At 41.2% G+C, this 25,241-nt stretch overlaps 1 protein-coding gene across 4 annotated transcripts in view; it reads right to left on the bottom strand.

Annotated features, from left to right (window-relative positions):
• Positions 1–25,241, bottom strand: part of ESR1 (estrogen receptor 1) — a 290,562-nt gene that overhangs the window by 139,687 nt on the left and 125,634 nt on the right. For 3 of the 4 annotated variants that reach the window (XM_068232004.1, XM_068232006.1, XM_068232005.1), the window contains one exon: positions 16,017–16,207. In XM_068232004.1, the coding sequence (XP_068088105.1) occupies positions 16,017–16,207 (191 nt within the window). The remainder of the gene's footprint in view (positions 1–16,016; positions 16,208–25,241) is intronic. The other variant, XM_068232007.1, reaches the window with a different exon arrangement.

Below are 25,241 nucleotides of genomic sequence, written 5' to 3'. Positions count from 1 at the left end.
TAAGTAGCCCCCTTCCCCCAGTATTATCAGCACCACCCCCATATTAAATAGTTTCCACAAGTATAGATAGCAGATAGAGTGGGATGAGAAAGTTTGGGCAACCTTCTTAATTGGCATGATTTTTCTGTATAAATCGTTGGTTGTTAAACTAAAAAATGTCAGTTAAATATATCATATAGGAGATACACACAGTGATATTTGAGAAGTAAAATGAAGTTTATTGGATTTACAGAAAGTGTGCAATAATTGTTTAAATAAAATTAGGCAGGTGCATAAATGTGGGCACTGTTGTCATTTTATTGATTCCAAAACGAATTATTGGAACTCAAATTAGCTTGTAAGCTCAGTGGCCCCTGACCTACAAACACAGGTGAATATAGTTATGAGAAAGAGTATTTAAGGGGGTCAATTGTAAGTTTCCCTCCTCTTTTAATTTTCTCTGAAGAGTAGCAACATGGGGGTCTCAAAACAACTCTCAAATGACCTGAAGACAAAGATTGTTCGGGGAAGGATACAGAAAACTGTCTCAGAGATTTCAGCTGTTTGTTTCCACAGTTAGGAACATATTGAGGAAATGGAAGACCATAGGCTCAGTTCAAGTTAAGGCTCGAAGTGGCAGACCAAGAAAAATCTCGGATAGACAGAAGCAAAAAATGGTGAGAACAATCAGAGTCAACCCACAGACCAGCACCAAAGACCTACAACATCATCTTGCTGCAGATGGAGTCACTGTGCATCGTTCAACCATTCCACGCACTTTACACAAGGAGGTGTTGTATGCGAGAGTGATGCAGAGGAAGCCCACATCACGAACAGAGTCACTTGAGGTATGCTAAAGCACATTTGGACAAGTTAGCTTAATTTTAGAATAAGGTGCCGTGGACTTATTTGGGCATAAAAAGGGGCGTTATGCATGGAGGAAAAACAACACAGCATTCCAAGAAAAACACCTGCTACCTACAATAAAATATGGTTGTGATTTCATCATGCTGTGGGGCTGTGTGGCAAGTGCAGGGACTGGGAATCTTGACAAAGTTGAGGGATGCATAGATTCCACTCAGTATCAGCAGATTCTGGATACTAATGTCCAGGAATCAGTGACAAAGCTGAAGCTGCCCCAAGGCTGGATCTTTCAACAAGACAACGATCCTAACACTGCTCAAAATCCACTAAGGCATTCATGCAGAGGAACAAGTACAACTTTCTGGAATGGCCATCTCAGTCCCCAGACCTGAATATAGTTGAAAATCTGTGGTGTGAGTTAAAGAGAGCTGTCCATGCACTCGAATTCTAAATTAAAATGAGGCTTGATTGCCTCAAGTGTGACCATGGGAGACAGGGGGTTACTTACCCAGAAGTCCGTCGGCTTCTATGTGTCTCACTCCACTCACACGCGACCTATGGGACGTGTTCCGTGACTCACTACCACACTTCCTCCTTCAAACCAGAAGGAGGAAGTGCAGTAGTGAGTTGCGCAGTGAGTAAGCAGAGGTGGAGCATGATTACTCACCTGTCGACATCCAGTGACAGTGACTCAGCCATGTGACCAGTATTCCCTTATCGCTACAGCAGTGTTGCTTCTCATGTGACACACCAGTAGGTGATGGCGAGTCACATGAGGAGTACCACCTGTAGTTATGGAGACAGGACGCTGGACGAGTGGCTAGTAGAAAGCTTGCATTGCTGGATGCCAAGATGTGAGTAACCTCTCATCCTCCTCCCTTACACACTGAGGGGAAGCACTCAGGAGGGCAGCACTCAGGGTGTTAACAGCAGTGGAATTCATTATGAGTAATTTTGTTTTCATGCATTTCCACAAGTTACACAAAATTACAAATCTACTAACGTGTGGGCATGAGAAAAAACATTTTCATACAAAGGTTTTCAAGTGTATGCACATGAGAAAACGCAATTTCCCAAAATTAATTGGATATGCGAAAACATATTTTCACACAAATGCATTGAAGTCTACGAACATGAGAAGACACAGTTTTGCACTAATGTTTTGAAGTCTATGGGCATGAGAAAACATATTTTACACAAATACATTGAAGTCTATGGGCATGTCAAAACATGTTTTCACACAATTTTGAGCTCATCACTAGTTAAGATGAGGTTTGGTGATCAACTCTGGGCCATTTACAAATTTGACCAAAACATGGGCCAATCCAGCTGAAGTGGACAAAGCTAAACATTTCCAATATTTGGGTGTGTGTGCTTGTTAGGAATGTGAACTTTACCCAAAATACCTTGTCTCTCCTACGCTTTCTGGCCCACCAATGAACACTGAGGACTTAAGTAAGGCATTTGATTGGATTGGCAGATTGAGAAGTTACCTGGTGTTTATATAAAAAGGAACAATGCAAGGCAAGAGAGGAAACGGGTAAGTCAGCCACTACAAGAGCACTGCAGTGAGCTAATCTTGCACAAACAGTCCTATGTATGCAAGTGTGCTCTGGCTGCTTAGAAGAGTAGAGTCTTGTGACATGCCTGAAAGAAAATCGAGGGAGCCGCCATTGCTGCATAGCTTTTAATGTCACTCAGTCATAAGTGAGCACGCATACATTGTTTAATGGCTAAGCAGTAAATTCATGTACTGACAGCTATATAAGTCCCTGTAGGGAATAACAATTATTATGAATTTGTTTAAGTGGGAGAGTTTAAGAGTTTACCAGTTATGTACTATAATCTGATTTTATTGATAATGAAGTTAAAGTGAACCCGAGGTGAGAGTGATATGGAGGCTTTCTATATTGATTTCCTTTTAAACAATACTAGTTGCCTGGCTATCCTGCTGATCTTCTACCCTTAATACTTTCAGCCATAGACCCTGAACAAGCATGCAGCAGATCAGGTGTTTTTGACAATATAAACTGCATGCTTATTCCTGATGTGATTCAGCCACTACTGCAGCCACACAGATAAGGGGGGCTGCCAGGCAACTGGTATTGTTTAAAAGGAAATAAATGTCAGCCTCCATATCACTCTCACCTCCCTCGGGTTCACTTCAAGGTATAGATGTACAGTATATGTATATGTATGCTGTATCCAATTTTATATATATATATAAGTATGCAGATTCCTAACAAATTAACATGCATTATATTGTACTAGTCACCTTCATAAACTTGGATTTTCATGTATCAGTAGTTATTATACATAAATAGGTTTTTTTTATCATGTTATATATACCTCTACAATTGTTTGAAATAATGTAGATATTTTTTCAACATACATTTGCTCTTGGGAAACGACACCTTGCTTCCAGATGGAAATCTGCCATCTTATCTCCTTGTGTATTTTCGGACCTCAACTCAACCATGCTCTCTGAGCATATTATTGCAAAAATCCAGGATAAGTTACCAAACTTTTTTAAAACATGGAATGACTAGATAGATTTGCAGGATAACAATGGCCTAAACTATGTGCTCCATTCTTTCTAAACAAACCAGCTCTGGCATAAGTATGGTTATAATCGTTGTCTGGACTATCTGGGACCCTGATATCCTAATTTCATATTTTTGGGAAAAACGTTCACCTATTTACATTTCCTTGGGAAAACCTTCCACCCCTATCCTTTTCCCTCTTCCTTTATACGAGACCCATTGGCATGTTGTGCGTAGCACCCATGGGTCTCATATTCCTCTCTATGCCTTTATAATTTCCCCCTTTCCTGCCCCTTCCCCCCTCCTTTAGTTCTATAAAATTAAAAATGTGGTATGCTCTAATGTTTCTGGAATGTTTCATACTCTTGATTCTACCAATGATGTTCCTGTAGTTACTCCTCCTGCGTGGGGAAATTTTCTTTGCTGTGAAATATTCCTGCTCTTGAGTTTTTGCATTAATAAACACCCTTGAAACGAAATAATGTAGATACATTGAGAGTGCTGTTTTATACTTATGAATATTTATTACTAGGCACTTTTTGATGGTTTTTATTGACCTGATAAAGTGGGAGATACCTAAAGATGCGTGATCTGAACATTTTGTGCAATAAAATCTTGAAAATCTCAATCAATCTTTGATTTCTACATGTGCTATGTCACAACAGGAGAGGTAAGCTGCCTTTCCTTTTTCATGAAGAACAAATCAGAAACAAGAAAGAACACAGAAAGTGACGCCTTCCAACACACTACCCTGAAGAACAGGTCCAAATTTTACCCCATTGAAGAGATGAGTAAAGAAATGAGGACATTTGAGAACCTAGTGGGTAGAGATCTGAAAAGATTGAGACCACGGAATGATAAAAGCCTAAATAACCTCAGTGCATTGGAAACACAGGCCCTCAAAGATCTCCAGAAGAACAAAAATGTAGCGATACGCCCTGCAGACAAAGGGGGGGGCATAGTGATACAGGACCAAGAGGACTACATGAGGGAGGCTAAGAGACTCCTAGATGACGAGAGAACCTATATAAGATTGAGAAGGGACCCAAAGAATTAATATATGAAGGAACTGAGGACCCTCACCAAAGAAGCTTATGACAAGGGGATCCTGAATAGGAAGGAACTCGAATTCATCAATATACCACACCCCAGAACAGCAATCTTTTATCATTTGCCCAAGATACATAAAGGGCTCTCAAATCCACCTGGGCGCCCGATCATCTCAGAGATTGGCTCAAACACCTCCAACCTCTCAAGATACATTGACAATTTCCTGCAGAAGTATGTGAAAAGCACTCCAGCCTTTTTAGAAGACACGAGGCACGTTCTTAATATCCTGGAAGACCTCGAGTGGGAAAATAATTGGTTGATGGGAACACTAGATGTCACCTCACTGTACACTATCATAGAACATGAGGAAGGACTAAGAGCAGTGGAAAATTTCCTGGGGCAAGATACATCTCTAGTAGAGGAACAGAAGAAATTCCTACTAGATGCCATTCGGTTTGTCCTCACTCACAACTCATTTGACTATGATGGTGACCACTACCTACAAATCAGCGGAACAGCTATGGGGACCAGGTTTGCGCCGGGGTACGCAAATCTATTTATGGCCAACTGGGAGTCTAAATGTATATATGGACCGGAAGGCCCGGGCGCAAACCTGGTCCTTTGGAGGAGGTTTATAGATGACATCATATTTATATGGAGAGGTGACCGCACTTCATTAGATATGTTTCTGAGTGAAATTGGACACAATCAGCTGGGACTAAAATTCACAGCAGAGGTGAGTGAGACCTCCATCCACTTCTTAGACTTAGAGATCTTTGTGGAGAATAATCAGCTGAAGACTAAGACTTACACAAAACCCACAGACGTTAATGGATACATATTAGCACAGAGCTGCCACTTTCCTCCTTGGTTAAGTAACATACCGAAGGGTCAATTAATGAGAATTAAGAGGAACTGCACTGAAGATCTTCAGTACACTAAAGAGGCAGGAGATATGATCCAGAGATTCAAGGACAAAGGATATGAGGAAGACATCCTGAGACGAGCAAGAGAGACTGTGGACAGAGTAGGAAGGAGTGACCTACTCAAGAAGAGAATAAGGAGGGACACTAAGGAGCACAATTTGACAATTAGTTTAAAATACAACATACAAAGTAAACGAACCCGGAAAATCATTGAGAAACACTGGGATATCCTGAGGGGCGACAGGCTACTGAATGAGATTATCCCAGAGAAACCATCTTTCATTTACAGGAAACCAGGCACAATTGGACTCAAGATTGCCACAGCAGCCAATAGCAAAAGAGAAGAGAATAGAAAAACAAAGAACGGTGGGTTTGTACGCTGTGGGAGATGCAAATGCTGCCGAAGGACAAGAGGATACAGTAAGATCACCACAATCAACTCAGGCAAAACGGAGTATAAAATTAGAGACCTTATAACATGTGACACAAAAGGGGTAATCTACAGCATCATTTGCCCCTGTGATAAGATATATGTAGGGAGGACGAAGAGGTGCCTCAGAGAGAGGGTTAATGAACATCTCTGTAATATTGAAAAGGGTTGGAACGGCCACCCACTCTCTAAGCACTACAAAAGGCATCACAAGTGCAGTGTCCTGGATACAAAATTTATGGGGTTAGAAATTGTGACCAAGGACAGTAGGGGGGGCGATTACATCTCAAAAATGTCCTGTAGGGAAGGATACTGGATTTTTGAACTAGACTCCATGGCACCAAAGGGACTGAACATGGAGTTTGAGTTGTTTGGGTTCCTGTGAGTATGAGTGGGGTGGAGCCACCGATGCACTGATCCATCCGATGCCTAGGTATAACACCAGGATTTCCCTCCATCGGGGGCGCCACCTACATCTGGCACTCTCCCTACCCCGGGGCCCTCCATTCTATATACACGCCTCCTCTTCTGTGGTGCCACCCACACCTGGTACCCCACCCCCCCGATCAATCCATTCCCATACCACTCCCCAATCTCTCTCTCCCCCCCCTTTCCCCCACTGCTCCACACTCCTTTCCCCCGCTCCCACCCACCTCCCCCTCCTTCCTACCCTCCTCACTAACACTTGGAGTTGGTAGGGACACATGCATAAATCAGCATGTGTAATATATAAACCGAAGATGGGACAAAGTACAAGCGGGGGGGGGGGGGGAATTGAACTTACAACATGTGTGATAACCTGGCCTTATGCCCCTATGCATGGTGTCAAAATCACGTTTTGAGTGGTGTTTAAGTTACCTCCATAAACAAAGAACTATGTAACTAATACAAAGGGATTGAGGAAGAGAAAGGACTACTGTCTCTTTAAGACTGGAGTGCATTATGGGAAAGACATGTGACCAGACATGTGACCAGAAAAGACAATATATCCAGGATTTGCTGAGACACTGGTATACTTCCATTAAGCTTTGATAAAGGCGGCCGGGACCGCAGAAACGCATCAGCTGGAGGGATATAGCGTGTGAGCAGGGCCATCAGGTACTGCAGACCAGAAGACCCAACACTTGCGAACACGCTAGAAGGGTGACGTCACCATCCATACCCGGAAGCATACCACCGGCGTCTAGGCAGATCCGGAAGGACTCTTGTCACACTGCACAGCTCTCACGCTGTCAGGGAGCACTTACACTGGAACTGGAGCGCTGCAACCAGCGGAAGATACGCACCTGGATTGCGGACAAGGACATTCGGAGCCCCGCACAGGACGACACCAACCGCTGTACACCTGGATAGCTGCAGGAGCGTGAGTACCCCCGCTGATCGGGGAAAAGATCCGTTCATCAAGTTTGTGATCCACCATTATCTACATCCGGCGGAATTCCGCAAGTGCAATTGAAGCGCAACCACGAGAAGTACTCTAAGCTCAGTCTCTACTGCTAGAATATCCATCATTTATCATTCCCCCCTCCCCCCCCCCCCCCCCCCCTGCTTTCGGACATTTTGGTCCTAGAATTATCTGACCAATTTTTTTTTTTTTTTTTTTTTTTTTTTCTTAGCACATTTTTGTGCATAAACAGCATCGGGTGGCTCAGGAGTGAATGGGGGTTGATTGTTGAATGCAGACTGAATATTGCATTCTTTGTCACAGAATTTATGGTGAATACTCCCAATGCGGTGTGAACTTTTACAACTTTTATAACAACCCAGTTAGCTGTATACAATATATGCATTTGAATTACGTACTATGCGATTTTAAATATTTTGAACTTTTGAATAGTGATCTTTTTTTGATTGAATATTAATCCTAAACATACGCAGGGTATGTGTATGCATTATACGCACTCTAGCTATATGCGGTGCAACTTTTTATAGATTTTAAATTCTGTATTTTTAGCATTTGACCTTGTGCCTTGAAATCTATCCTGAATATACACAAGCCATAACAATCTATTAAAGCTTATATTATCCAACTACTACTCTCAGAGTTGTTCATACCTATATAGACTTCATTTATAACACAACTGTATGCAATATATGGATTTGAATTACATGCTATGCGATTTTATATATTTTTTGTACCTTTGAATAGGGATTTTTTTGATTGAATATTAATCCTAAACACATACAGGGTACGTGTATGCAATATATGCACTCTAGCTATATGCTGTGAGACTTTTTACAGATTTCAAATTTTGTATTTTTAACATTTGACCTTGTGCTTTGAAATCTATCCTGAATATATACAGACCATAACAATCTATTAAAGCTTATATTATCCAACTACTACTCTCAGCGCTGTTCATACCTATATAGACTGCCTTTCCTTTTTATGTTGTCTTAATTGTTTTATACCATTAGGGCACTTTCACTGTTTTACGTTTATACTTATCACACCTCTTCTTGAAGGTTATATGTTTTGAGTAGCCCTTATCCCTATCCTCTGTAAGCCATATAGTTAGGAGCAGTTAAAAAAAGTTGCATCCAAATAATATAGAAAGCCGTTATGCTATTTAGCAGGCAACTGCAATTAAATTGAAATTTATCGTATTATTGTTAGCAGAAATCAGGGGGTGTTAAGGTTAGGCACCACTAGGAGGGTCTTAGGGTTTGGCACCACCAGGGGGACTTAGGATTAGGCACCAACAGGGGAGGGTTCTGTGTGAGAGTAGGGAGAGGTTATGGTTATTGTTAGGTTCAACATTATCGGTAAATTTACAGATAATGTAATACCGCAATTAAATTGTTATTTACCGTTTTTTGCTATTTAATGTTGCGCCTAAATTGTTATTTACTGATATTGTTAGTAATATCATTATTTAACGTTGCACCTAAATTAACACGCAACTTTTTCAAATGTATTGCATATAGTTGGTTGCATTTCCTGCAACCCAAAATGTGTGCATTTATTTTACCCATATTTATCTTGGTGTATAGACATATTATACTATTGGCTCCAGGTGTTTTTTTTCGTTTGTGTCTTTCCAGGCCTGTTTCCTTGGTCCACCACTCATCAGCCAAAATCAAGAAATTGGTCCCTCTCATCTATCTTGACGAGGTGAAGTTAATGAGCTCTTTTACATTTTTTTGCTTATCACTATACAGACCAACAAAGATGACAAACACCAATGTCTTTGGTTTTCGCTTTAACATAAATATTATTTTTCAATTAAGTTGGAAATTTCAGGTTAACCTATTTTGGTTCCTGGACGTAGAAACTACGTCCAGGAACCATGCGCGCTCCCGCGGCCGATCGCACACGTGCACGCGTGCTCCCGGCCCGCGGTTCGTTAGCCAGGCAATCAGTGAATCGGGCTATGGTGCCCAATCACTGATTCCTCTCCCCCGCTGAAAAAGCGACAGCTTCTCTCGGAAGCTGCGCCTTTTCTGGCTGTTACCTCCCCCATGCGTCGCTCTAAGCGTGTGTTACGCTTAGAGTGACGTCATGTAAACAAACTCATGGCAGCCATCTTGTGGCCAAAAAGTAATACTACAACTAAAAGTAAAAAAAAAAATGAAAATCAACACACATTTACATTATAAACCTATTGTTTACCTCCCACCTTCCCAAAACTATCCAAATAAAATGTTTAATATAAAAAAAAACATGTAAATAAAAAAAACCAAACATGTAAATATTTACCTAAGGGTCTAAACTTTTTAAATATCAATGTAAAGATGAAATATTTCTATATTTTTTTTATTTTAAACCTGTAAATAGTGATGGATGCAAAATGGAAAAAATGCACCTTTATTTCCAAATAAAATATTGTCGCCATACATTGTGATAGGGACATAATTTTAACGGTGTAATAACCGGGACTTATGGGCAAATACAATACGTGAGTTTTAATTATGGAGGCATGTATTATTTTAAAACTATAATGGCTGAAAACTGAGAAATAATGCATTTTTTCCGTTTTTTTCTTATTCTTCCTGTTAAAATGCATTTACAGTAAAGTGGCTCTTAGCAAAATGTACCCCCCCAAAGAAAGCCTAATTGGTGGCGGAAAAAACAAGATATAGATCAGTTCATTGTGATAAGTAGTGATGAAGTTATAGGCTAATGAATGGGAGGTGAACATTTCTCAAGAGAAAATGACGGAACGCGAATGGGTTAATTAACCGAAAAAGGGCATTCACTGTATATTGAGTGGATAAACTACTAAATACCATTGATAGCCATGTAGAAGAAAGCAATAAATGCAACTTGTTTGACTGTTCCCACTGTTAATAGCAAAATGCACAGGAAAAGCGTGGACATTTTTAGGTACGCTTGCAAATTCCCTTTCAGTTGTAGTGAACAGGATAGAAACACAAATGCATTGAAAATTGTGAAAGCAGTGCAAAAGCTTTGCCAAAGATTGGATCACACTAGTGGCATCAGCATTGCACAGTTTACATTATAATAAAAATGTCCTTGCCATTGTCAAAATACATGCACTCGAAAATTAACATAATATCATCCAAATCCTCAAAGAGATATACTCCCTTTGTGCACAAAACGTATCCATATTAGTCAGCATATGAACTTGCTATCACCTGCAGTGGAATTTATTTAAGTTTGATACAAACAATATATTTATTGGAATCAGGAACTAATTTGGGTGCTGGGTATGGCTGATAGAATATCGATAATTTTACTGATATTTTACCATTGCCTCCCCTATTCTACCTCAAACACTAACCCTCTTCTACCTATGAATAACACTACCCCCCCTCCTCCCCTTTCCTTCTCCTAATACTAAGCTATAGCCGAGGTGGGCTTTGGCTGCATAACAGCCGAGCCCCCGTTGCCCAGTTACATACTACTGCGGTTGCTGATATCTGGAGTTCAGCTACATGGTGGGTGAACTCCGTGCAGTGGTTACTGACCCCCTCTGCCAATATCTTCATAGTAGCCAAACTACTGGTACCCTTACAGACCTTTGCCACTATCTGGAGTTCGGCTACATAGTACCAACACAGTGCACCACCCTGCTGTTTTCTCTGCTGCTATTTGGAGTTCAGTTACATAATAGCAGAATTCTATGCACTGCCGCTTGCTCACCTCCAAAGATAGCCACAATTCAGCTGTCACCTCCAGTGTCTAAATTATACAGTTGGCACCACTGCAAAATGAAATTGCTATCTATAGCAGCATCCAAGTTACCAGTTGCGCTATGTGCCCAAATTCCCTGCTTCGCTGACTGATTGTGTATGTGAACATATGAGCTGATATAAGAGTACAGATGTGCATTGAAGAGCTTGCATCCCCATATCCTTTTTTTGATGTCTCTAAAAAAAACCCACCCAAAGAACAAAAACACATGCAGAGAAAACAGGCCCTTATATACAGTGCATTTACTTAGAGAACTGTATTTTTGTCCTTAGTGAGAAGTAGTGTATTGTATAATTTTCCTTCTCTAAGTACCTGCTAGAGCAAAATGTTAGTAAAACAATGAGAACAAGTCATCTGCTTTTACAGTTAGCAGCTTGAAGAAAGACGATTACACATATGATGTGTAATCAGGTTTAACGGCAGGTTTCCATTTTTAATAGACAAAGCAGTAAAAGATTAAAGCTGTGGAGGAGGACTTCTTGCATGGATCTTGAAAGTAAAAAAGGAAAATAAAATGTTACAGAAAGAAAATGACTTTCTTTGCAAAATCTCCCCCAGAAAGGATTAAAAGACTTTTTTTTTATAGCAAACTAGATAAATGAGGAACTCATGTTATGCCAACTCATTACAATGTACAACTTGTACTAGCCTAATTGTATCACACTGTTACAAATGCTTGCCTCCCCTTAAGTGTCCAAAAGGATTTAATTGTTGTTTCCGACACAGACCAGATTTAATTGATTTGGCAGAGGGAACCTTATACGACTCAATACTAACTTTGTTGAAAGCCTTACCGTAAGCATATGCAAACTCTTCATATGCTATACATGGCTAAAGCTGGCCACACATTCATCAATATTTTTGATCAATTTTTTGCAGTTGTAATCACTTTGATTGAATCTGTCAGTAATCCATTGCTTCTATATATTGTATCAATTGCCCTTTTCCACTAACAATCGCAAATCACAAACGCCAGTGATTGCAATTTTTCATTAATTTTGTTATGCGATTGTGATTTTTCATTTGCATTGCATTATCCCTCTTAAAATTGCTCCAGAAAGCGATTGTGATTTGCGATTTACAAATCGAATCACTATCATGGAAAATACTTCTCATGATTTCTATGATAAAATAGCAACCCTAGCGATTTAAAAATCACCAGCGATTTGCGGTTTTGTGATTTAGCTGTGCGGTGGAAAAGGGCCCTAAGGTCAATTTGATTTTCTTTTATGTTGTATATAGATTGAAAGTCTGATTGGACATCTCTGAAAATCTCTCTGCGTGAGGGGTCATCTCCAAGAATGGAGTGGTGGTGAGTCAATAGCTTTGCACTGCTTTGAACACTACAGCACTTGAAGTTCAATTGAAGCTCGATTAATTAGATTGAAATATTTTACCTCAGAAAGTTAGTTATGGCAAATTCTATATCTGCATTTAAAGAGAAACTCCAACCAAGAATTTAACTTTATCCCAATCAGTAGCTGATACCCCCTTTTACATGAGAAATCTATTGCTTTTCACAAACAGACCATCAGGGGGTACTGTATGACAGAGCTTCTTGTGGGAGGGGTTTCAGCACAAAATCAGAGGACCGAGGTACTTTTGACAGTTTGCCACAATGTAACAAGGTTTACAGACAGGAAATAGCTGTTTACAGCTGTCTCCAACAGCCAAACCAGCTAGGAGCAGCTATATAACCTGCCCACAGTAAAAATGTCACCATGAAATAAATGTCAGAATGTAAATCGGGGAGACTAAAGATTTTACAATGGGCAAACACTGACTAAATCATTTATACATAATTATTGTAAAAATGAAGCACTTTTTTTAATTACATTATTTTCACTAGAGTTCCTCTTTAAAGGAGGCTTGGATGCTTTCCTTGCATTGAATGGCATACATAGCTATAATTACAAGTTAATTCCCATAAGATTTGATCTCCAGATCTGACTGCTACCTCAAGAAGGATTTTTTTCCCTTAAATGGGTTAATTGGGCCAAGCCTTGTCATGGTTTTTTCAACTGCAAAATGTGAGTGTGTACAACATAAATGTACCAAATGTGTACTTATGTATTAATTTATTTGTTTATTTTTTTCTCCTGGTTGGTCTTTTTTCAACTGAAGTAACTATGTAACTATAATTTCTGCAGAAATCTATCTAACTTGAGCTTGCCATGTATGGTAGGTATCAGTAAATGTCCAATTGAATGCTGACTAATTAGTGGTTGATCGGCTAGGCATGTTAGGACATAATATACAACCTGTGTTTAGCCAGCTTTACTCCAAAAAAATCAAGAGTTAGGCCACAGCTATGCAAATTAGACTAAGTGAGATTTAACTCATACTGACACGTTTCTAATTTAAACCAAATGCATTTGAGGAGTTAAACCGCTTGACCTCAAGTGATTCTTCCTGCTTGTGCAGCAAAGGCCTAAAAAGTGACTAATGTGAATGAATCAATGTTCTTTGTAACGCAAGGTGGAAGTGTGTCTTTGTTATAGAAAAACAAAACATATGCAAAGATAATTTGAAAACAGCTGCAAGCCACATTAACCTCTTAAGGCTCTTGGGCACAGATTCTATGTAGAAAGTAGGTTACATACACAAACCTACTATTACCATTCTCCAACCTGCTTGTGTCCAAAAGGGCAGGGCTGCTCCTCACACATCATCAGGCCTGTCCCCTCCCCCAATTTGGAGTGATCGCACAGCACCAGACAATTTTCACTCTCAGTATAGGTAGGTAGGTAGCCAGGTATAGTTGCCCCTAGTATATTTACCCAATATTGTTGCCTCCTGTATAGGTTGCCAGTATAGTTGCCCCTAGCATAGGTAGTATAGTTGCCCCAATATAGATAGCTAGTATAGTTGCCCCCAGTATAGGTAGTATAGTTGCCCCAGTGTAGGTAGCTAGTATAGTTGCCCCCAGTATAGGTAGTATAGTTGCCCCAGTACAGGTAGCTAGTATAGATGCCCCAGTATAGGTAGTATAGTTGCCCCAGTATGGGTAGCTAGTATAGTTGCCCTAGTGTAGGTAGTATACTGTAGTTGCCCCAGTATAAGTAGCTAGTATAGTTTCCCCAGTTTAGTTAGCTAGTATAGATGCCCCCAGTATAGGTAGTATAGTTGCCCCCAATATAGGTAGTATAGTTGCTTCAGTATAGGTAGTATAGTTGCCCCAGTATAGGTAGCTAGCATAGTTGCCCCAGTATAGGTAGCTAATATAGTTGCTTTCAGTATAGGTAGTTTAGTTGCCCCAGTATAGGTAGTTAGTATAGTTGCTCCAATATAGCTGGTACAGTTGCCCCAGTATACTGTAGGTACCTTGTATAGTTGCCCCCAATGTAGGTAGTATAGTTGCCCCAGTATAGGTAGTTAGTATAGTTGCCCCAGTATAGGTGGTACAGTTGCCCTAGTATACTGTAGATAGCTTGTATAGTTGCCCCCAGTTTAGGTAGTATAGTTGCCCCAGTATAGGTAGTATAGTTGCCCCAGTATAGGTAGCTGGTATATAATGAACATCGCAGTGACATTAGGCTATATGAAAAACACCATAACGATCCTAATTATAATAAAAAAATTGATTCCCCTGTAGGTAAGCACTTCTTTGAGTGCGGCCACAGAGTAAGTGACTTGCGATGGTGCGTATTGGAGAAAGTGCTGACCAATACAGGTGTGAACGAACAAACAGCTCTATTAAGACGTGAGAGCAGATGGATCGATAAGCTAAGTACACTAACTCCGAATGGACTCAATGAGGACTTTAATTTAAGATGTTTTTTGTAGTAACTGTATGTGCAGTACTGAATGGACTGTCTCTTTAAATTGGCTGCTCTCTTGAAACTGTTTTGCATTAAGTTTGTGCCCGCCCTATTTTGGGGCGTGTTTTTTTATTATGTGTGTCTTATATATGTGAGCACTGAATGTATTTGGTAACACTTGACAAAGGCCTCCGGCCGAAACGTTGTGTTTCTAGCTGCTATGTTACAATAAATTATTTGCTATAATTGCACAAATCCAGGTAGAGACCCGGTCTCCTTTTCAATTTGCTGAGCTGGTATAGATGCCCCAGTATTGGTAGCTAATATTGTTGCTCCCAGTATAGGTAGTATAGTAGACTGGAGGCACTGTCAGCCACTCCATCCTGATTGTGCTCATAAGCTGATTCCATAACCCAGCCAGCCACCACCGCTCAAGAAAGAGGTTCACTACAGGAATCTAGGATAATTGCCACATCTTCCGAACTGTTCACCTAACACACCTATCAACTATCTGTCCAACTATCTACCAAACTTGGCTGTTAAGCCCCATACAACTTTTGTTGTGAAATAAGTTGAAACAACTAAAACAAGTATTTTGCTATTGTTCAAACAGCTGATAAGACTGATAAGAAGTCAATCCAACTGTTGGATTGACTTCTTATCAGTCTTATCAGCTTTTTGAACAATAGCAAAATACGTTTTTTTTAGTTGTTTCAACTTGTTTCACAAGAAAAGCTGTTTGACAATTGTGCTGCATAAAAGGCCGCTGTTGAGTGTGTGAATGGGGCTTAACAGACTAGTTTGGCAGATAGTTGGAAGGATAGTTGGTAGGTGTGTATGAACCTTAAATATACACTACTACTGCACATTGTCTGTTGGCACTGTAAGCTGTGATCAAAGAAGAGGCGTGTTCTGTTCCTCACTAGACAAACTTATAAGCACAGAGAGCTCCTCTGTCTCTCACTTTTTCGTCCTGGAGTTTTAAGCAAATGCCTCACCCAGCTACAGGGCTGTATACCTGGCTCTGATTGGATTGACTCCCCAGGGTGCTATAAGTGAAATCCCCATATTGTCCACTAAAAAAAAAATGTTGTAGTCTGTCAAAGAGAAAGTATGGATCTGTAGGGTTTACCCTGTTTTTTTAATTAGTAGTTCAGATTTAGGTTAATCAGCCTGAGCAAGTGTTGGTTAAGTCTTATCATCAAAGTTTTCCCCAGCATAAATACACATACGTATATAAGAATGTGCGTGTCTGCATAGGAAATTACATCAAGACTTTCACAGCATATTTTATTTATACTATACCTTGTATACTCCTTTTGAAGAACGCCTTACAGCCTTCACAAGACCATACTCCATAGTGATACCCAGATGCATAGTCGCTACACACAGCACAGTATCGTGTCTCCTTATTGGATTCCATTGTTGGTGTCGCTTTATCACTAGCTCCAGTTATTCTTTCCCTTCCATTTTGCCGTCTACTGTCTGAACCTGATCTGAAAAAAACCCAAAACATATACATTTTTGTTTTAATCATCATGAGTTCAAGACAAGGAAATGTAATTTTTAAATATTCTATATATACCAGTACAGTTCTCAACATTATTATAGTATTTACCCTTTTAACCACCTTAGCGGTATGGACGAACGCGATGGATATCTCAGCCCCTGGTGGGTCTTTTTTACAATTATTTATTAAACACGCAGCTAGCACTTTGCTAGCTGCGTGTTTAATTCGATCACCGCCGCTCGCCGCCAATCCGCCGCTACGCGCCGCGAAAGAGGGCCCCCCCAAACCCTCAGCGCAGCCTGGCCAATCACCGCCAGGCTGCGCTATGGGTTGGACTCCCCCTGATGTCATGACGTCGATGACGTTATTTCGATTATCGCCATGGCGACGAGGGAAGCCCTAACAGGAAATCCCGTTCAAAGAGATGGGAAATCCCGTTGGGTATGATCGCCGGTGGCGATCCGAGGGGGGGGGGGGCAGGATGGCGCAGGGAGGGGGCTATCATGTAGCTAGCGCTAGGCTACCTACATGATAAAAAAAAATAGGTTAAAAAAACCCACCCACGGCCAAACGCCGCAAAAAAATAGAACGCCAGGGTGGTTAATAGTGACTGAAAACAGATTTGGGCAACTACCCTATACTTGCGAAGCTTTGCAAATCTGTGGTGAAATATGCCACTGGATTTTTTAATAAAAATATGAAATGTAGGATGCAAAATTAGGTGGAAATGGGCACAATATACATTTTTACATTAGCAGTTTGGCACAATTATGTACAAATGTACACAATCTTAACTTTTTATTTTAACAGCACTAACACACAATTATGTGAAAATGTGCACAATATCAACCTTTACGGAAACTGTAAAAATTCCCAATCAGGTGGAAATGTGCACAGTATTAGGCCTCTTTCACAGTGCGACGCTAAAGTCGCACGTTAGAAAATGATTCAACGCAGACTAACGCACAGCAATACTAAGTCTGTGCGAAATTCACAGTGCACACGTTTGTGTGTAACATGCAGTGTTATTAGAAAGTGCTGCATGCTGTGCGTCTAGCAATGAATCTGCTGCGTTAATTGTGTTGCACATGCTCAGTAATGTTGTTTTAAAAAAAATAAAAATTAACGCATGCGCCGTTTTCGTTCCATCGTAAATACACATGTTTTGTTTTTATTTTGTTATTGCGCATGCTCTTGTTTTTTTTTTTTGGGGGGGGGGGGTTTGTTTATTTGTAGTATCCGAAGTAATCACTGTTATTATGTGAATCTTAATTTGTTTATTTTTTGTTCGTTTTTAATGTGGAACATTAACATTGCTCGTAAAGAGTGCCAATACGGTTGCACCACATGTACACAATTGCAATTGATTGGTAGAGGTATATATTTTGTTTGTTTTTAATTCAATTTTTATAACAAGGAAGTTAAGTGTCATAACACTTAATGCAGTTTTAAAGAACGCACAATAACATCCAAGTTAAAGTCTATATGCGTTGCGTAAGGGCCACATTGTGCGACCTAAACCTCGCAGTGAAACGCAACGTCCTACTGTGAAAGAGGCCTTTGTCTTTCTGATAACTAATAATGTACAATTCTGGTCAAAAGGTGCACAATATTTACCTTTTTGGTAACAGTACTAAATGCACAAATGTGCGTTTACAATACCACTAACACACAGTTATGTACAAATGTACAAAGTAACCTTTACGATAACAGGACTAACTCATAATTACATGCAAATGTGCAAAATATCACCCTTTACAATAACAGTAAAGAAAAATGATGTACACATGTGCACAATATTGAATTTCTATTTCTAATAAGGAAAAACATAAAAACACACACACAAATAATCAAAAACACACACAAAAATAATCAAATCCACACAGTGATGTATCAATTATGGTAGTGACTGATTGCCTTTGCTTGTGTAGTGTGTTTAAAGGCAAAAAACTACCATAATCACTGCTCTTGTCCCTATACACTCACTGATCAGGCTTGATTCACAAATCTGTATACTTCCATAGGAACAGAGGCGGACATAGGCCTGTGCAGGCTATGCAGCTGCACAGGGGCCCCATGCCTTCTAGGGCCCATGCCGCTGCACCACAGTTAGGAGATGATTATTCTTTAGGCTCTTCTCTATGGATTTCTTTCTGAAAAGCAGGAGGAACAGTGATATTTGCTTGTGGCCCAGTCACATACAAGTATGAAATGTGTGCTATATTACACAGTGCCTACAGAATGTAACCTAAATTCATGTACTTTTATGTTTTCAACATTATTTGGATCCAGCCATCTAATATGATTATGGCCACCCACATGGGGCCCCTTTATTCTGCACAGGGACCCATTGTTGGATTTGTCCACCACTGCATAGGAAACTAACCATATAGAGCCTGTCCTTTGCCATCAATAGGAATTAGAATGAGAAAACCCCTCTACTCTACCCTTTATATAAGGATAAGGATGTTCTTTTTACTGCGTTCACTCTAGTTGTTGGTAGAGAGAGAGATATAGGGAGAGTTATACTGGATACACATGATGGGCTTGATTCACAAAGCTGTAATAACTGCTATCACAGCTGTGATATGAGCTTTGCGCGAGTTTTGCAGCGGTTATTATAGCAGATAAACTGTACTTTGGGAACTTGAAATTTGTAAAAAAAATTGTAGGAAAGCACATTTTTTATTGAATGTTATGTCAGAGTTTTATTCCCTATAAATAGACCCTGATGGACTATGGTAGGGATTCGTTTGTAAACCACCCTAAACGATAGTTAGGCTGCTTTTACATTTGGCACAGTGCGATATTTTATGATCGCGTTGCATCTGAAAAGTTGCACCGTGCGTTATAGCCACATTGCGACCCAATCAAATCAGTGGAGTATACAACACCTCTGGGGTATATGCAGGAGCCGCTGCACCACGATGCACAACGTTCAGAGTGAGAGTGAGAGTCCCATGGGGATAGAGCATTTTTTGCATTTTCGGGACTCAGCAATGCATTAAGTGTAAAAGGGGCCTTAGGGACAAGACTATGTACTCTGTAAAAGTGTTATAGAAGATGTCAGTGCTATATAAATAATAATAAAACATTTTAAACAAGGCTTTTGCAGCTACTGGCCTATGGTGATACTTATATTTTAAAGTTATTACTAACCCATTGCACAAGATATTATCTGATATTGTGGACAGCATGGTGGCGTTGTAGACAGCTCTCTCACCTTACAGCACTGGGTTCCTGGTTCATATCCCAGCCAGGGCACTATCTGCACAGAGTTTGTATGTTCTCCCCGTGTCTACATGGGTTTTCTCTGGATACTCCGATTTCCTCCCATGTTCCAAAAACATACAGATAAGTTAATTGGCTTCACCCTAAAATTGTCCCTAGACTATGATGGACGCATGAATATGGTAAGAAGTTTTGAATCAGGATGATACAATTTATTAGCTAACTTAAAAAAATAAGAGTAAGCTTTCAGCTATTCCACCTTCATCAGACTCAAATCCTGTATGCTGACAAGTTGTTAGACAAGTTGTTAGAGCAGACAGCTATAGACATACAACATCAAAAATTGGCATCCTTGTTTAATATTTTATCTACAGATTTCAACAAATGTATACATTTTGTCTCTGCTATTAGTCTCTCTTTTTGTTATGTAAAGCCACCCTGCAGAGCAGTAACCCAAAGATCATTTAAGCTGTGTCCATAGGTATGAAAGTGTGTAGGGACTGGGAGATCAGATTCTAAATCATTAATGGTGTACCTGTGTCTGTTCATACTTGTCTAGTTTCTCTCACGTAGGTTCCTTGAGGCATGTTGTACACATGATCTGTTATACCCGATTAGTAGAAACACAGGAAAAGGTGCCTTTTACTTTGTATTCCTGCTGTGTACCTGGGATATCCTGTAAGTGGAATACATTTGCCTGCAGGTCTCAAACCTTTTTTGTCAGCAGGGCGATGTTCTGTTCTGTTGTGGCTTATTCAAAGAACTCCTGACAATCATCTGTATTAGACTGGGTGGCTTTCGATGTGCCAGGAGGGAAGGTTCAGGGAATATCTTTCTTAGTTGTAATCCTTGTCTAAAATGGGATGAAGTTCCTTTGCATTTCTTCTTAAGATATCCAGGTGTGGGTTGTAGGTGACAACCAGTGGGACATGGACCTTTTCCTGGTTTTGCTTATATTTCAGGAGCTGAGTCCTAGGGATGATGTTATCTTTCCTGATTTGGGCCTCAGTCATAATTATCATTTGACATATCATTATCTATTTAACATAAATCAGCAAACATCCTCTGTTTTGTTTTATGCTTGGAAAAACAAAGAGAAATCAAGAGCCCGATATGGTGTAGTATTGTTAAGTTGGTTGTGATTAAAAGCAAGATATTTTAGATATACTCACAAACATGGGTTACCCATAGGCAACCACTTCAAGTGCAGGTGGGGAGTATTAGAACCTGACCCCACTCAGGTTTTTAAGATGTCGCTCTCTGTAGATAGGAAACGGGGTAGCACCCCTCCACCGAGGGTGGACTCAAGATTTCAGCAAGGCTTGGTGTACAGAGGCGCCAGAGTAGAATAAAAACGTTTAAAAACCGTCTAAAAGAGGGGGATGCTCAGGTGGACTTACCTCCCTCAAAAATATAAAACTCAATTGAGTCGCAATATATCAATACAAAAATGTTTATTGAACTCCACTTAGTGCAACGCGTTTCGCAGGTGTGGTCCTGCTTCATCAGGCAAACAGGAGTATAACTCAATGGGTCTAGATGCAGAAGTGAGCGCCTCTGTTTTGTTTCAATTATGGCACCTTAATGACATGTATTTATGTTTTCCAAAAAATCTATGTATCCCCTTTTAATGTTGCTTTTATATATCTATATATTATCTCTATTTTATCTCTAACAACTTGTCAACATACAGGATTCGAGTCTGATGAAGGCAGATTAGCCGAAAGCTTACTCCTAGTTTTTTAAGTTAGCCAATAAATAATATCATCCTGATGCGAAACTTGCTTTTACTGATGGCTAACATGGTACAATACTCTACTGCTATTTTGAATATGGTAGAGATTAGAGACTATATTCTCTGTACAGCGATGTGCAAGATGTTGGCGCTATATACATTCTGAAAAGTAATAAAGTTGTTGTTTCTAATAGAAGCAACAAGGGGTGAAAAAAGTTCAAAAAGACCTTGTGATTTTTTAGAAACATTAGGCCATGGAAGCGTGACCTGAGATTGAGAAACAGTGGTGCTATGAGTCAGCTCAGCTCACTAGCATCAGTCTCTGCCATAAAAACAGCAGGAGACGACATTGCTAGCTGGCATCTTGGACTAGATGACATCTGGAATGAATGCCACTCATAAAGGTGTCTAAAATTAGAGTGGGTCAGCGATAGCAGAAGCAGTGTGTGGCTTCTGGTCAGTTATTGCTAGGGAGACCGCATTGCTATCTGGCAGCTTGAGCTACTACTCAATGGAGTATTGAAAGGTGGCATCAGTATTGAAAGGTACTGTAACATGGAGTATTGAAAGGTAGGAGGTGACCCTGAGACAGAGTGTGGATGGCATTGCTAGCTGGCAGCTGGACTGCATCAGCAATGCCACCCAGAAGTGTACATACAAGTAGTATCAATGAAGTACTGACACTGAAAAGTGGCAGCAGGATGAGGTGGTGGTGAATGCTGGTGCAACACTACACAACATATCAGCTTCTTTAACAGTGAAATAAATTAACGTACAATTTCTTTTTTTACACCTATCTGGTGCAATCATTGCTGGTGCAACACAACCCAACATGTCAGTGTCTTAAACAGTGAACTAAAAGAATGTAAAACAAAAGTTTGCTGTCTTAAAACAGAAATGTAACGATTGGTGTCAGCAACACAGATGTTTTCTGATTATTGGTGATCTGCAGTATCACCAATAATAAGATGCTATACCTGATTATGTGGTGATCTGCAGAATCACCAATAATACTAGTATAGCTAGACACAGGACACCCAATGTGATATTGTGTTTGGTGTAACAGTAATCAGAGAAGTTATCTCCCGAGGAGCGGGCGATACAGACACTACTGCAGCCAAGGATTCCCTGAGGAGCAGGGAATCAGACTGCACTGCAGCCAGTGGACCCCTGGGGGGGGGGGATGTTCCCACTGACTGGGCTGCAAGCTGATCTCCTGAGGTGGAGGTAATACAGACTGTACTGCAGCCGAGAATTCCCTGAGGAGCAGGGAATTCGGATTGTACTGCAGCCAGTGGACACCTGAGGAGCAGGGACCACTGTCTGGACTGCAATAGTGATAACTGGTGTAATGAGAGATATGATCGGACTGCAGCCAGGGACTCCCTGAGGAGCAGGGAATCAGACTGTACTGCAGCCAAGGATTCCCTGAGGAGCAGGGAATCAGACTGTACTGCAGCCAGTGGACTCCTACGAGGTAGAGACCACTGGCTGAGCTGCAAGATGATCTCCTGAGGAGCAGGTGACCATAAGCCTGTGCTTGCAGCTGATGAACACCTGAAGAGCAAGTGTAACGGACAGTACAGTAAGGCTGATCACCCAAGGGTTGGGTGACAGTCAGAAAGGTCAGATAAACAAGGTCGGCAACACACGGACAGATAAAGTACAGAGACGGAAGACTGATTCGGTATCCGGGTACAGGCAATGTCGGCAACAGGTTATCAGATAGGCGGAGGTACCAAATCAGCAAGCAGGAGAGTGGTCAGGAAAGCCAGAGATCATAACAGGTAACAATAGATATAACAATCCTAATCTAGGTGTGAAGTCCTTGGTTTCAACACCTGGGAACTAGTCTAACACATAAACAGTGATGCTCATCCGGAACCCGGATATCCGACCATTTTTACGCTATCCGGATCAGATTCCGGATCCCGGATAGCTATAGAAATCCGCATAGCTATCTGTGGATAGTTTGATGCATGACGCAGATATCCGCGGATATCCACGGATATCCGAATCCGAAATACTGTAACTAAGGTGATGACGTCCTGGAGCCAATCAGAGGGCTCCCAGCAGAAGCCCTAGCAACCAATCACAGAAAGGAACACTGGCCAGCCCCACTGTATAATAAGGAGGGCTGCCATGATGAGACAGATCGTTCTGGCTTGCTGAATGCTTCCTGAGAGACATGCTGCAGTGCTGGTGGCCTAGCGAGGGCTGCCTGTATACAGTTATAAACCTAAAGCTGTTCATTGATTAACCCCCTCACTACTCTATAGTAATTGTTATTTAGCTTGATTGATTATCTCATAGTGTGACAGTTAGAGTGTGTGCTGCACAGCTGCAGTGCTGTTGCTGGGGCAAGGGCTTTACACAGTGATAAGCTCAGTGATTAACCCCTTCACTATCACTACACTATAGTTAAATCGTTCATTAGCTTGATTGATGTCTCATAGTGTGACAGTTAGTGTGTGCTGCACAGCTGCAGTGCTGTTGCTGGGCCAAGGGCTTTACACAGTAATAAGCTCAGTGATTAACCCCTTCACTATCGCTACACTATTGTTAATTCATTAATGTGTTAGTGTGCACTAGTGTCTTCTCCTCTGCTGTCTGACTGTCACTTGGACCGTGTCTCTTCGCACGTGGCACGTGTCACTTGGCACATGTCACTTGGCACGTGTCACATGGCACGTGACACGTGCCACTTGAAAAGTGCCACGTGACACGTGTCAAGTGACAAGTGCCACGTGACACTTGGCAAGTGACACGTGCCAAGTGCCACGTGACACTTGGCAAGTGCCACGTGACACGTGCCAAATGCCACGTGCCACGTCCGGCAGGCTCCTGGCATACGTTATACCTGCTGCATTGCCCTGCTCCTGCTGCCTGTGCAGCTCCCACTGCCAGACCAGGGTGCCACAGGCCACTGATACCACCTATATTTAATCCAAAACACAATTGCTGCATAATTTTTCGGAGGTGTCTTGGCTGAAAACTGTCATGTCCCAGTTGTGCAGTTGGACTTTGGACACAATGTGGGCTGCACGACCGCTGACAGGAACCTAGGCCTGATGTTAATTGACAGACATTTTTTTTAAGTCCCCACATCCTCAATTAGTGTTCCCCTTTGCAAAATAATGATGATACATGCCTCATTTACCCTAAAACACCTTTTAAAGCTATTTAAAGGGCACTTCCGGTTTTTCTATCCAGATATCCGAATAGCCCGGATATCCGCGGATAATGCAACCGGATATCCGCGTTCACGCGGATATCTAAAAGGCTGGATTCAGATATCCGAACCGGATCCAGATATCTAGGTATCCGGATCCGGATCAATTCAGATTTTAAAAAGCACTATCCGAGCAACACTGATAAACAGTAGCAACGTAGCAATCTCCTAGTCTTAGGTGTGAAACAGTAATACTTTTAAGGCTATCAACGGAATCTGACTAAGTGTGAATTCCCAGCTCTGGCTGGTTCTACCACACTGTAAGATCTGACTGGGGTCTGAGTGCTCACACGTAAGCATTCGCAACAGCAGACAACTTGCAACTGACAGGCAAGTCCTATATATACCCAGAGCGCTCCACAGCATTGCCCCAGTCACTCAGCCAATCCGGAGCATAGCTGGAGTCAGCAGATCGGCATGATCAGCTGACTCCCCTTCTGCTAGCATAAAAGGTCCTGTCGCCTGGCACGCGCGCGCGTAGCTCTCAATCTGTGTGCACTAGAAGGACTAGGCGAACCAGCAGCATGTTGCTGCATGGCACAAGCCGCCGGCTGGAACGCGGAGATAGCCACCATGCCTCTTGCCCACGCGGCGGCATCTACGCTATTCATTACAAGAAAGAATTTGCAATATTTCAGGTTGGAGAGAGCTCCGAGATGTCTCCAAGTGCGTCACTGCTGAAATATGCAAATCATTCATTGTTGTCCTTGGAAGCTAAACACACCTCTAGATCAGCTGTAACGTAATGATGAGTCAGCATGTTATTTGTACAGAGCCATAATAATCCAACATGCATACAGATTGTTTCGGATTTGTTGAGCG

The sequence above is a fragment of the Hyperolius riggenbachi genome, chromosome 4 (genome assembly GCF_040937935.1).
Source record: "Hyperolius riggenbachi isolate aHypRig1 chromosome 4, aHypRig1.pri, whole genome shotgun sequence".
Taxonomy (NCBI): domain Eukaryota; kingdom Metazoa; phylum Chordata; class Amphibia; order Anura; family Hyperoliidae; genus Hyperolius; species Hyperolius riggenbachi.
Note: the sequence above shows the minus strand (reverse complement) of the source record. Positions and strands in the feature narration are given on the sequence as shown.